This window comes from Ovis canadensis, chromosome 19 (assembly GCF_042477335.2).
Source record: "Ovis canadensis isolate MfBH-ARS-UI-01 breed Bighorn chromosome 19, ARS-UI_OviCan_v2, whole genome shotgun sequence".
NCBI lineage: Eukaryota > Metazoa > Chordata > Mammalia > Artiodactyla > Bovidae > Ovis > Ovis canadensis.
In genome coordinates, this window is record NC_091263.1 from 58,565,678 (window position 1) to 58,580,574 (window position 14,897).

The 14,897-nt window shown below is 35.4% G+C and overlaps 2 protein-coding genes across 2 annotated transcripts in view; one reads left to right on the forward strand and one right to left on the reverse strand.

The window, feature by feature from the left end:
* ASB14 (ankyrin repeat and SOCS box containing 14) overlaps nt 1-7,411 on the forward strand; it is a 36,373-nt gene extending 28,962 nt beyond the window's left edge. Inside the window, exon 13 of the mRNA XM_069560631.1 lies at nt 3,274-7,411. The gene's annotated coding sequence lies outside the window, so the exon portion shown is untranslated. The remainder of the gene's footprint in view (nt 1-3,273) is intronic.
* APPL1 (adaptor protein, phosphotyrosine interacting with PH domain and leucine zipper 1) overlaps nt 1-14,897 on the reverse strand; it is a 33,247-nt gene that overhangs the window by 14,006 nt on the left and 4,344 nt on the right. The window contains exons 2-11 of the mRNA XM_069560624.1: nt 11,435-11,533; nt 10,169-10,228; nt 9,578-9,649; nt 8,560-8,647; nt 7,140-7,181; nt 6,497-6,555; nt 3,612-3,758; nt 2,634-2,716; nt 1,796-1,954; nt 983-1,171 (exon numbers count right to left, since the gene is read on the reverse strand). Coding sequence (XP_069416725.1) covers nt 983-1,171; nt 1,796-1,954; nt 2,634-2,716; nt 3,612-3,758; nt 6,497-6,555; nt 7,140-7,181; nt 8,560-8,647; nt 9,578-9,649; nt 10,169-10,228; nt 11,435-11,533 — 998 coding nt within the window. The remainder of the gene's footprint in view (nt 1-982; nt 1,172-1,795; nt 1,955-2,633; nt 2,717-3,611; nt 3,759-6,496; nt 6,556-7,139; nt 7,182-8,559; nt 8,648-9,577; nt 9,650-10,168; nt 10,229-11,434; nt 11,534-14,897) is intronic.

Sequence of the window (14,897 nt, forward strand, 5' to 3'; positions counted from 1 at the left end):
AATATGAAATGGAAAATCATGTTAAGCATTAGCAGAAAACTGAAAATATAAAAATGTAAATACATCCAGTAACATTAACAGTTTGGTGATTTGGACAAATGAACACAGGGACTCCCAACATCTGGTGTCATAAGTGGCACACAGTAATTGACATCCATTGCATATTTACAGAAGGACTATGAAATAAACATTCAGTATTTTCTTAACTATTTAAAAAATGTACTTAGAATAAAATATAAAAACTGTAAGGCAATAGCCAAAAAGTTAATTGTTGCTTCTGGTTAGTGAGGTTATAACTTTTTTTCATACTCCCTTTTATATTTTTTCTGTGCTTCTCAAAAATTTGTTTTTAAAGCTATTTTATGGAATTTTTGTTTAATGCAAAGGTAATAGAAATTTTTAACATGGCATATAAATATTAATGGCCTAAATAACTAATATGATCAGAAATATATGATTAACATTTAAAAATATTACCGTTAGCACCTACTACACACTGGGCACATTACATATGTTAGATTTCTAGTCTTCATATCAATTTATAAAATAGAAATGAAGATCCTCCCTCCCCTCATTTTACAAGTAGAAAAATGAAGCTTAGAGAGGTTAGGTAACTTGTCTAAGACTATAAAGTAGCTGGTGGATCCAGAATTCAAACTTTCTGACCCCATGCTGAAACTCTTTATACTAATTTGTGCTGCCTTTCCGACACCATGCTGGACTTTCAGTGACCAATCTCTTAACATGAAATCACACGTCTTTACCACATAAACTTGCTTTGACAGCCTCAAAATATTAAGACATTATTTATGCAAGTCAAAAAGGAAAATTCAACTAATTTCTACAAAATTAAAATGAAAATTATCCTGATACATAATCATTCTAAAAGATCTACACAATGTCCAAATGCAAAGGAATTACCCTACATTTCAGTAGTTTAAGATATGACAGTTTTTTTTAAATAGTAGAGAAACATACTAACTTTTTGCCGTCGAAAGAAGTGATCTGAAAACAGTACCGCCTGTCTTCACAGTCCACAGCCATGACTGAGCAGTTGTCTATGTCCATGGCCAGGCCTCCTGCTACGTCGCCACGGGCCTGACTCATCAGGTTTCCACCCTGCGTGAAGTAAAACTGTCTGTCCCAGGTAGATGACACCAAGCCTGTTTTACTAAATGAAGAAAGTACATTTATTCTTTAATAACAAGCCAGGTAAAACGGCATGAAGGTGCCTAAAAAACATAAACATCAGTTTTTCAGTCATAAATTCACATATGCTGACCCCCTTGCGTGAGTGTGCATGTATACATTTCCAAAACAAGACTGGAAATGATCAAATTATAGCTATTATAATGATGCTCCATAAAATACAGTCCAACATTCAAGGGAATAAATTCAAAACAAAATTTATTTTACTTTGAGGGTTAACTTGCTTTATCCTTTCTTCAGGTAAAAACTAACATTTGACTTGATGGTGCGATTACATATATTTTAAATTATGATAATGATTATCATAACATTTACTTGTTATGCCATTTATTTAAACTCTAATTGGTTTCCCTGTTTAAAATAATTCTAAATCATTTGATAAAAATCTAAATAGAATTTTACTTTTGAAAATTACTCATGTACCTCATCAGTCAAAAAGTTGACATAAATACTAATTGTGGTATTAGTAGAAAGAGTCTATATTTAGTAAAATAAAAACAATTTGGAGCTATCAATTATATATTATATTGACTTGCTATTGCCTTAACTGATACACAATATATGAAAATAACAATCGTTTTCTTACTTCCTAGCATTAAGGTACCCCGCCTTCCGGGTCAGGTTTCGATGAACAGGAAACTTTGTGGGATCCGGGTCAGGCACATATAAGGGGTCACTGGCCACTTCCAAGTCCTCTATTGTCTGCTGCATGGTCTCTACATCGCTGTCCATTTCCCTGCGAACACTAACAGAGAGAAGAGGTTATTTACCACCAACCAGAACAAAGAACACCACACCAATCTCATTTATCTGTATATTTGTTCTGTATGTTTTCCTAAGGAACAGCAGTAGCATGCTATAAAGCAGCTTTACGTTTTGAAACTTTAGATATTTTGAAACCAATACCAAATTCCAAAGCTAATGAATCCACACTGAATGACTCACTTTGGAGGAATTTTCAAACTGCTCTGTCCTGTGCCTTTAAACAGTAATCATTTTCATCTCTCTCCATATCACAGTTTAACCACATGACTGCTCGGATTTTGAAGCTGATTAGAACTGCTTTTTCTCTCTCTAGATTTATTTAATAATCTCCCATCCATACTCTACAATTCAGATAATTGTGAAGATAATTCACTTATGGATAATTACTATTAGGCGCCTATTATATTCAGACACAAAACCTAGTTTCAAATCAATAAAAATACCATCTGATTTGACACTGTTATGAAATTCAGAGTCCAAATGCTGTGGAAGAGATGGTGAGAAAACGAAGAAACATCCACAAGCCACTCAAGAAACACTCCCATGGCAGGGAAAACAGCCCATCTGAAATTAAGTGCTAACTATTTTTAGATTATGGTATTTAGCTGTTAGCTTATTCTCATAACTTCATTTTCAGTTTTAAGGAAGAAAATACTTACTTCTGTACACTTGTTCCAATATTAGTTAAGAATTCTTCCAGTTGGTCATTGAGATTTTCAGAACCCATCTTAAAGAAACTTATCTGGGGCAAGAGGGTGTGGGAGTGGGAGGGTCAACAACAGAAACACACACACACAAACAAAATACTTAGAGTGAATCGTATACACAATTGCCAAGATACATAGTTAAGTAAAAAGGGTTATTCCCATTTGTGTAAAAACAGGTTGTAGTTTACAGTGATTTTTACTGAGCAGAGTTACTGAAGAGACTACATTTAAATTTCACCATGCATCCTCTTATACAGTAACACATACATATGGTTAAGTAAGTTTTTAAAATTAGAAAAGGTATTTTCAAACATTTCAAGTAAGTCACACAGATAAACTATTTCATGTTTACTACAAAGATAAGTAAGTTTTATATCAGAGGAATAATAAGCACTCATTTTCAAAAGAATATTCAAATTTCATAAACTCTTCCTTTTAGAGCACTGCCATTTTGTTTTATGTTACTCAAACTTAATTTTCTAGCCTCCTTCCTGATGTAACCACTCTTGGAATACTTTGGAGTTTATCCAGTTTAACTCAGGAGGTATGCAAGGAACATGGGACAAACTCAAGCATGTCCATTCTCTTTCAGATTTTTTATAAAACAAGAGTGATTGGAAGCTTGAGTAATAGGAGTAGCTCCGGAGTGCTTTAGCTTCCTGTTCGCTGTCCTCAGCTGAGATGGACAAGGTCTAAATCCAAGGTAAGTGTGTTTAATTTACCCTAAAATATCTGAAATCTTCATTTGCAAGGAAAACCCTTCTAACTTCCTTAAGATAGCACACTGACGACATTTTTAAAAATGCTTTAAAAACAGACAAAAATGAGTATTTGACCTTAGTTTGTAATATCTTTACATTTAACATAAAAATCTAACTTAAAAGAAAGTTCTCAGGACAGTTACAAACCAAAACACAGTACAGTATTCACCTGAGCTTGCATATATCCCAGAAGAGGTTCTAACAATGCTATTTTCTTTTTGTACTGAAGAGTATTTAACGCACAAAAATAATGCATCATGGTCTGGTGTTGTTTTTTTCTCGAAGTGTAGACATCTTCTGTTACTTCATACTTCACCTTTGAGTGAAAAGATTAAAAATCCAATTATTTATTTGATTTTAAGTTACCTTTAGTGGTGGCCAACGGGAAGAGACTATCCAAGGAAAAAAGTGCATTGCCAGCAATTGTACATAGCTTTCTTATTTTCTGAGATAAAAATCCTGCAGAATATTGGATAAGATAGTTTCCCTGTTTTACTATCAACCACTTTCTTTTTAAAATGCACATTAAAAGCAGAATTCTGCAAATAACTGAGAATGGTATAGTGACTGAACTAAAGCCTAGAGGAAAAGCAAACAGTCTGGGTTTAGCTTAGCCATTAATCTTTGACTTTTCTGAGTTCACAGCATACCATTCTCCTCCTGGTTCTCTGGTTCTCCCCCTACTGTGCCTCTTTTCTTATATTTGTTTTCCTTCACCCACACTTAAACCATGTCCCTTGTTGTACTCAGATGACAAATACTCATGGAGCACCTGTTACATAATATATTCTGTCTCTTCTCTTTTCCTGCTTTCCTTAGAATACCAAATCAAGTACCAAGAATATTCCAGTACACCAATGACTCCTCAGCTGATATCTCCTCCCCTTCGTTCTCTCAGTTGTCAATGGAAGCAGATCTCCAGGGGGGTTCTTTAGTCGTGTGTGTGTGCTGAAAATGTACACAGCTGAAGACAGTATGCTCCCTATAAAACTTGCTCCTCTACTTGGCTCTCTCAATTTCTCCTGGATCCATCCCATCATCCAAGAATTTTAGGACTCATTTTTTGTTCCTCCTCCTACCAGAAGTCTTGTCAATTCTACTTACGAAGTATCTCCGGAAAGTATTCCTTCCTCTCCTCTTCAATAGCAACCTCATCTGAGGCTCTTCTAATACCTTTGCAAACTATTCCAGTACCTTTTCATTGGATTCCCTCTAGCTTTGTCCCCTTCATATTTCCATTACTATTTTTTAATTCTGTTAACACAACTGTATGTTGTTACTCATTCGCTTAAAATCCTTCGGTGGCTGCCTACTCTCGATAACACGTATTTCAGTCATTAGCATAGTAACCTGGCCGCAAACTACTACTTTCTTCCTGTTTAGTCATATCTCCTCCCAATACATCCTGTGCTCCAGATGTACTGAAATGATTACCTTTCTATTATCATAATTATTGCAAGAAATAATAATAACTGCTAAAAGTCAGGTAATCTGTATGCATTCTCTTTCATCTTCACCACTACTGAGTTTTTGGAGAGGGAAATTAACTAACCAGTGTATGACCTCAGGCAAACAAGCCACAGAGCTGAGATCAGTCCCCAAGCAGTGTGACTCCAGAGCCAGCGCGCTTAACTTTTACACTCTCCAGACTCTACCATGTGCTTCTGCAGAGGCTGTTTTTCTACCAGAAACACCCTCTCCCCTAACCCCAAACCACTGATATCTGTTCATCTTCAGTGCAAATGGCACCGCCTAAAAGCATAACCTTTCCCAACTTACCAGTCAAAAGATATGCTGCCCTGTCTGTGCTCTCCCAGTATTTTGTTAAGGCTTCTTTACTGCACTTAACTCCGTGTTGATCCCGTATTCTGGCAGCTACTCTAGCCACATGCCTTCATACAGGAAGCCTTTAATAATGTGGATTATCCACTCACTGAAGACAGAAGTGGAGCCTGTGCACACTGTTTCCCCATAGTCACCAATATGTAGTAAGTGCTCAACAAATTTTTCAAGTAAATTAGTGGAAATATTTTTAAAAAATTACCTGTAACAGCCAGAGGCAATATAAAATAAAATGCATCCTCAGAGTCTTTAATTACTTGTGTCAAAATAACAAATGAATGTAAATCTTAAAATGTACATATTTTATTAATATCTGCACCAAATTGAGTAGTCAAAGAAAGCAAGCCTGTGTACTGATTATGAGAGAACTACCCCCTTTCTGCGTCACAGTGGCTGCTACACTGCCAATCATACCCAACTGTGGATTCCCACAAGTGGTCACTGTGCCGCCACCAGCAGGTGCGGGTGAGGCTGCAGGTACAATTCCCAGGCACACAGACTACCTCACTCACAAATACCTAGTGGAGGCCTACTCATCCATCCATCCATCCACACGGAACAGACATATTCTCTGTAAAGGAGGAGGTCCTCATGGCAGAATTTCGTTCAGTTAAGTATGTAACAGTTCAACATTTCCACAGTATCTCAGAACACATTTCTGAATACATATATATAACAAAACAAATGCAGTGTGATCAAAATACAAAGAGAAAGGGGGTGATGTTACACCTGGGCATCAATTACACTTTTGGAATAGTTATGTTTACTTATTAAATTCTATCACCAGAAAAATATTTTGTTTAAAAAGACAACTATTAATTATCTGACAATTAACAGTTAACAGAAAGGCTCTAAAATAATTGCAGAAAAGAATAAGGGTAATACAGCATGAAGTTACTGCTGGCAACCATTTTTAAACCAGAAAAAGTAGACCATCTAATGAAACAGCTGTTAATTGTGATTTGTTATTGTTGTTTAGTTACTAAGTTGTGTCTAACTCTTTGTGACCCCATGGACTGTAGCCCACCAGGCTCCTCTGTCCATGCGATTTCCCAGGCAAGATAACAGAGTGGGTTGCCATTTCCTTCTCAGGGGATCTTTCTGAACCAGGGATTGAACCCACATCTCCTACACTGGCACACAGGTTCTTAACCACTGAGCCACCAGGGAAGCCCATTAACCGTGATACTGAAGGAGTAATATGTACCAAACCTTGTCATTTTCTCTTTTTTTGGACAATCTGCTGTATCTGTTAATTGCAGCATCATGATCTGGAAAACAGAAATGACTATTAACAACAATGCAATAATACTTTGCAAAACTTCTAAGTGCTCTCTCTAATGGGTTTCACATGTGCATCCTTCAACAGATATACTGAAACAAAATAAGAATTTTCTACTATGTGATCAATGAACCCTTTTATTCCTCACAGCCACACAGAAACACCCTAAAGTATGTTTCTATTTATTAAATTGGTAACAACATTTAATTTCAAGGAAACAGTAGTCTACTAAAAGTTTTTTTAAAGTAATTTTAGTATAAAACCAGCAAATACTCATTAAAGTAAATGTGAAATATAAAGGAAAATAAGGAAGGAAAAATATATACCACCTTCTCAGGTATCATGATGGTAACAAACCACAAGATTTAACTTCCTTTAAAATTTTTCTTCTAGGACTAGGACAAACAGTGCAACTTAAATAACAACAGATTTAAATAATATTCACTTAAGTTTTTAATTAGATTCATTTCTTTTCAATTATTACATAAAATCTAGCTACAGGTTTGTGTTGATAAAGAAATGCATCATTTGCATCATTGCAAGAAATAACTGTACAAAGTAATAAGAGCTTACCATTACTAGCAATCTGAAACACTTCCTTTAATGTCAATATTTCTGGAAAAGTTCAAGAATAATTTATGTTTAGCATATTTATGAACTACCTTAAATTATGTTTAGAAATTTAAGCTACAATTACAACTCCAAGTAATATTTCAAACTTCAACATTTAAAGTGAAAAAGTTACTGTTCCAACTAGCCCTAGGGAACATTTACTTTCATTAGCAACTGTTACACCCCCAGAAATTGTACTAGCCACAAATTGTAATATAACAGAAAAATAAAAATTTTAAAACTACTGCAAATTCTCAAATATACAAATATCCTGATTTAGCACCAGAATCCAACTTACTGATCTTCTGATATTGACTCTAATAAATTCAAATGCTGAATGAGAAACATTTTATTGACAAGATTTTGATATTCAGTTCCCTTAGACTGAGAAAAGAGGCCTTGTTTCTTGATCTTGGAAAAGATTATTCTTGAAGATTACCAAGACATTTTAATTCCATCTCTAAAATACATCGGTCTTTATTCCATGTATCATTAAATACTTTATCATCACTGATATATTAGCTCAACGTTTTTATTCTATCTATGTACTGTGTAAGATAAGTCTATAAAGCTCTCATTTTATCAACTGATAATACGCAATGGGGGAAAACAAACCCACCACAAGCTACTGAGACATGAGGCGGTAGATGGGCTAGCCCCCATACCTCCATCACTCCAACCCACCCACACAGCTCATCTCCTATGCCACTGTCCCAGCTGAGGCCTTGGTCATGCCTCACTGCACTCTCATAACTTCCGGGTCCATTCTCCTAGCATCAGATCCGTCATCCAAAAACAGTTAGAATAGGTCCACTTCTTAAAGACCTCCATTGTCTTCTCTTTACTTATAAGCTCAAGTCCAACATCTTTAGCATGATCTAATCTATTTCTAGAGGTATCTCCCACCATGCCTCAACACAGCCAACATTGCAGCCACACTGAATTTCTCAAAGCAAGCCATGTATTTCTACAACCCATAACTTTGTGCTTTCTGGTCCCTCTCATCAAACAATGACTCTCTTCTCTTGGCAAATTCTTCTTCACTGTTCAATGCTCCTGTCTCATCTGTGGTGAAGCCTTCCTGACACCCTCCTCTGAGCCAGCCTTCACTGCACCATGCTCATCCCAAATTACAAGAGACAGAGTACCGTAATTATGTTTACCTATCTGCTACTCTGAGCTTTTTCAAGGGAAGTGGCATCTTACTCATATCAGTACTCCTCAGTATATAGCTTAACGTCTAGCAGGAGCCCCTATAAATGTTTAACAACTGAAGTAAAAGTGATACAGTCAGAAAAGGTTAAGGTGTACAGTGGTACACATTTTACAAGCAGTGATCTTCTGACAGCTAATGAAAGTAAACATAAGCTTAGTTCAATACCTTTCAGATCTCTTTCTTTAAACTGGGTAATGGGGAACATCATGGCATCAGCAAGCTGTGTTGAAAGTACCGCATGACAAGAGCTAAGCTGGTAAAAGAAAGATCAAAAAACCCAAATAACTAAAAACAGACAATCAACCAGCATTATGGAAATTACAAAAAATCTAGTAAGAAGGTGTTGATACAGGGACTTCTATGGCATCCAGCAGTTTAGAGTCTGCACTTCCACTACAGGGGTTGCAGGTTTGATACCTGGTTGGGGAACTAAGATCCCACTTGCTCTGTAGTAGAAGTGTAGTTTAAAAAAAAAAAAAAAAGATGTTGATAACATTTACATAAGGGAACACTAACATCACATAATTTTTTTTTGTCATCACATAATTTTTTGACAGTCAAAAATGTTCCATTTAAAACTCTCAGAAGAAAACATGTGATAATCTTGGATTTAGCAATGGTTATTAAGATATAACACAAAAGCACAAGCAACCAAAGAAAATAGAAACTGGACTTCATCAGAATTAACTTTTATGCATCAAAGGATGCTATCAAGAACACAAAAAAACCACCCACAGAGTAGCAGCCAATATTTACCAGTCACACATCTGATAAGGGACATGTATTCTTTAGAATGAGGAACTCCTAAATATAGGACTAAAACACGACCCAGTTAAAAAACAGGCAGGGAATCCCCTGGCAGTCCTGTGATTGGTGAACAGCTTAACTCTCCTCTCCCTGCCTACATCAAACAACACAATAAAAGGCTGAATGTTACATGAGAGTAAAGAGAGCACAATTATACACTTATTCCTTGAAAACAATGTTTTAATCCGACATATAAAGTGTTATTTTTATAAGACAGTCACCAAGGTTTGGAAACAAGGTCCTTCTTTAAATAGTAATCTTTTATAATTGAGATTTACTCATAAAAATCATAATGAAAGTTCCCGATAAACGCTAAACAACTTGACTAACTTAATTATAAGATTTCTTATCCAAGCAAAATAAAGTAAGCATTTACCTCATCTATAACTTTTGAAAACTGCTGCAAAGTAGAACTCATAACTTCATCATCACCCCCCAGTGGAAAACGCTGAAAAGTGAGAAACAGAGACGAAGTAAAGGTCCAATGCTCTGTCTTTTGTGAGTGGCATTATAATTTTCATTTTTAAATAACTTCAGAAAACTTCACAAATTTTGAATAAGCTCTAAAAACATCATTTTTACAAAATAGTGTAATTTATAGAATTTTAGTACACATTAATTAAAATGTCTGCTAAGTAACCAATCAACATGATATATAGGAAGGCACACCACACTAGGAATTCAGATATTTAAAATTAGCTCCAGTTCCTCTGCTAGCCAGCTGTATAATCTTGAGCAAGCCTCAGTTTCTTCATTTGAAAAAAGAGGTAAATCAGATAGCCTGTCTCTAACATAAAGTCATTAAAATTAGACATAAGTGCATAATGGAATTTCAATAGCGTATCAAAATTACCTTCTATGAGTTCTAAAATGCTTAGAATTACTGAAAAGAAATTCTGTTTATCTATATAGATACTGTATCATGACACATTTTAAATCATATTTTTAAAACTTTCATATACGGTACCTGTTTCTCATATTCTTTTAAAAGTTTTGAAGTCAGGTGTGTTGCTGCACTTAATTCATTCTGGAAAAGATGAACATTCAAATTAACACAATAGTACAGATGAAGAAAAAACTTTTAATTGAAGATACCTACGCCACTTTTATTCATCACTTAAATAATGTACGACGTGGTCTCTTAAATCACTGGAACGGGAACTACAGCTAAAGCACTTTACAGGGAGACTCAAACCATGAAATAGACACCATCAAGAAATTTAGCAGAGTTTCAGACGTGTGCTTTTTCTTTTCAGCTAATAAAAACTAAGTTAAAACTAGAAGTAAGCTGTATATAACGTTATTTAGCAAAATCTTAAGACAGTCTACAGTGTTGACTGATTATCCCTGTTCTCTAAATGCTGATAATAGACTATGAAGCATTTAATAACATACAACCAAAATGTGGTCGACCTAGTCATATAGTACAGCAACACAGCCCTATGAAGGCAATACTTTTGTTTGAAGACTTTTTTCAGTGATGAGTATAATGACAAATGTAGTTTTTCTTTTACACATTAATCTACATAGTCAGAAATTAAATTCTTGAGAGACCTATCACTAAGCAAAATAAATAACTATCACAGTAACTTTAAAGTACCTAATGAACATTTGAGTTCAGAAAGAAGAGAAATTAAGGAGAAAAAAAGAAACTGGTACTCTTAATCCCAAAGAGAGTTTATCATAGGACCCAGGTTGCTGTTAAAGTTTATAATTACGGTGCATAAACACAGGCTTTTGTCTAGTCAACTAAAAAATCTAGTTGCCTTCTTTTAAAATTCATCTTCTGATACCTGGGAGCTATATCTAATCTTTATTACCTTCTAACTAGATAGAGACTAGCTACTTTCAAGTCCTCTGCTCAAAAAGGGGAAGTATCCCATAAGATTAAAAACATGATTAGAGAAAATACTGGTGACAATATGGGGTTTTCAGTCAAATCTTAGGCAAAGATCACTATATCAATGAGTTTCACTAAGAAAGTCCTTACTCTGTTTGGGGAAGAGGAGCATATGATCATCACTTTTGTGGTGCTACAAACTATACACCAGTAACGGAAATGTGAGCTCTGTAATACAAAATACTTAATCTTCACTCATCTCTTCAACAAATGTTTATTACTCTGCAATGCAGACAGGGCTAAACACCAGTAAATAAGAGACATACTATTTCTGTCTCCATAGGCTTAAGGATTCATTTTATGAAAGCACTGAGTCAGCCTTTAGTTCTTTACCTGTGCATCATAAATCCGATGCATAGCCTGATACAACTGGTTCATATAGTTGGAAATAGCTGTGGCATCTTCTTCAAATACACCCAGTAAAGACCTTGTCTGTATAAAATAAAAGCAGTAAGTTTATGTTAACCATTATATAAGTCAAGTGGAAATCTTTTTTTTTTCCCCTACAGGAAGGAAAAATCATAGGATACTGGAATTCTTAAAAGTTCTGAGTTTTAATCTATTTTCTCTTTTTTGATAGAAATGCTAAGATGTCAGAGTTCTTTATTCTCAATTTCACTTCATTAAAACAGAGAGATTTTCCAACTATGTCACACAAACCTCAGAAGGAGCAACAAAGGTATGTTTTTATGAATTAGAGAGTCTGCAATTAAACTAAGACTAAATCTACAGACTCAGATAGAACTAAATTAACATTACTGCATGTATAAATATTTTAAATATCTCTTCTCAGGATAATTTAGAATGATTATTTCTCTTTTTCCAGTCTCTTCTAGTTGTATTGATATCAAACCCCTCCCCACTGCAATCCAAAATCACACCTCAGTGCCACTTCCCATCCCCAACATGGCCTGTAAAATGCTAACAAGATTTTTTCTGAGTGCAGACTTTGGGGTTACTTTTTCTTCTTTATACATTTCTATATTGTTAGGCTTTCTTTTTTTTTTTTTTTTGCACAATGAGCATGGGCATGTAAAGATTACCTGCACTTTCAGAGTAAAAACTTGTCAGTCAGTAAATGTTCAGACTGTTAGAGATAAGGAAACAGCATATTAAGGCAAACTATGATCACCTTTTTATATCCCATAGGCAGGCGAAGAATTGAATTTCAACCGTTATTGAGATAATTACATCTTAAAATCTAAAAAGCAACTTTGTACTTCTATTGTCAGTCAGTTCAGTCACTCAGTCCTGTTCAACTCTTTGCAACCCCATGGACTGCAGCACGCCAGGCTTTCCTGTCCGTCACCAACTTCCGGAACTTGCCCAAACCAAACTCATGTCCATGCAGTTGGTGATACCATCCAACCATCTGATCCTCTGTCGTCCCCTTCTCCTCCTGTCTTCAATCCTTCCCAGCATCAGGGTCTACTTTTATTGTACAATTAGTTAATTTACACCTTAGCCTTAGAAATTGGTTCTTAAAAAATCAACTTCTTCCTTAGCTTCCTGTTTTCAAAAGAAGCAGTTAAATCACTATGATTAAAAAAAAAAAAGCAGCACAAAATCATGCCAGTATATGAACCCAGTTTATCTCAGTCCTGTACTTCCCAATGCCCCAGAGATTTAAAAATGAAAAAAATTTATACACTCTGAAAAGAAACCAAAGTATGCCTCAGAGATTTAAATCTGACAGAATTTTTTTTTTTTAAAGCTCTAGTGCCCTACTCTCCTTCCCCAAGCGTTATTTTAATATGTAAAAAAGAAAACGTCATGAAATCTTGTTTAGGTAATTCTATTCCTAAGAAAAATCTGCCACTTAGGTTTTTCTTTTTATCTTCAAAAATGATCATTCTAATTCAAGGAATAAAACATTATGCAAAAACATGTAGTAAACTTACAAAGATGTTCTTAGCCTCAAACAGGGTTGAAACAGCTTCCCTGTGTTTTTAAGTTCATAATATCAAGTTCAAAATTGCATAATGACTGTTTAAAGTTAGCAGCTTACACAAATGCAATCAATATGGTACCATTTCATAGAATCTATGATGACATCCACTGTGAGCTGCACCAGTTTTATGGTGGCTCAGACAGTAAAGAATCTGCCTGCAATGCAGGAGACCCAGGTTCAATCCCTAGGTCAGGAAGATCCCCTGAAGTAGGAAATGGCAACCTACTCCAGTATTATTGCCTGGAGGAGAAAATGGATAGAGGAGCCTGATGGGCCACAGTCCATGGGATGGATATGACTGAGCAACTGAGTATGCGTGTGTAACAAACAAAATAATGCTGGCAATTAAGCTATGAATTGAAATTTTCTTATGTTTTGAAGCTTTTACTTTATACTCATGGGAACAGATCTTTGGCAGAATTTTATATATAATGCTCATATAAACACAAAAAAAGAAAACACAAATTGCCTAAATTAATACAACTCTAAAATTTCAACTCTTTTTTTTTTTTGGCTACACCATGCTGCATGTTTTTTTTCCGTGACCAGGAACTGAACCTGCGCTCCCTGCATTGAAAGTACAGAGTCTTAACCACTGGACCACCAGGGAAGTCCCTGTAATTTCAACTCTTGTATTTTTTTGGCATAAGAGTCATCACTAGCCATGTTTTCACATCCAGTATTATTCTGTGCCGCAAGCAGGTGACAAATATTTCTTAGAAGTGCTCCACTTTTATCTTCAGCATTTTTCTTCCAAACTATTGATATCCAGTCAGCAAGTTTTGATGGCAACACTTGCTTCATTTTACCAGCTGTCAAAGAAATATTTTCAGACAAAAAACAAGACTGATAATCCTTCAAGTGGTTGTTAAATTGATTTGTTGGCTGCACATTGAAAAGCTGCACTTGGTGTAGCCACGTCACTAGGAGAAATAACCAAGTGTGTACATTTGCAGGCAATTTACAAGGAAAACAACATCAAGTATAAGAGGCATCTCAATATAAGAGATATCAAAATGTGAATCAAAAAAAGTGCGCCTCATAATCTATGAGTATTTCACATTATGCCAAAGAGAAAAGCCTCCATTTGGGACTGGAGTTCCCAGTTCTAGCTTGGATGAATCACTGATATTTATCTACACATAAAATCAATTATTTTTTAAAGATTATATCTGTTCTTACTAAACAGAAAGTTTCTGACTTAAAAACAATATGTAAACGTGGATAAGGTATCTAGTATAGGCTTCAGATTTCCTACTTCAACAAATGCTATCTTTTGCAGAATGGTCCAATTTGAGGAAGATAAACTTAAAAATGTTTTTGTTCAATTATCTGGATTTGGACTTGCAAATATACCTATTTTAATAGTTATTGTAAAGTAAAACTAAAAAGAGGGGCTTCCCAGGTGGCACTAGTGGTAAAGAACCCACCTGTCAATGTAGGAGACATAAAAGAACAAAGTTTAATCCCTGGGTCGGGAAGAACCCTAGGTGGCATGGCAGCCGACGCTAGAATTCTTGCCTGGAGAATCCATGCACAGAGAAGCCTGGCAGGCTACAGTCCATAGGGTCGCAAAGAGTCGGAGATGACTGAAGCAACTTAGCACACACAATAAAACTAAAAATAGTAACTGTAATTCAGGGTAGTCCTTCACAACTTCCAAGTTCTGTTTTATATAGCAGTTGGCAGGCCACTTTGATTAGGATTAAATAATCTAATAAATACATCTATATCAGGAGCTTTAAAAATTTTCCTCCTTTCTGTTATCAACTTCTTAGACTCTATGCTAGATAAATCCTATAAAATGACACTGTACAGGAGACAGGGATCAAGACCATCCCCAAG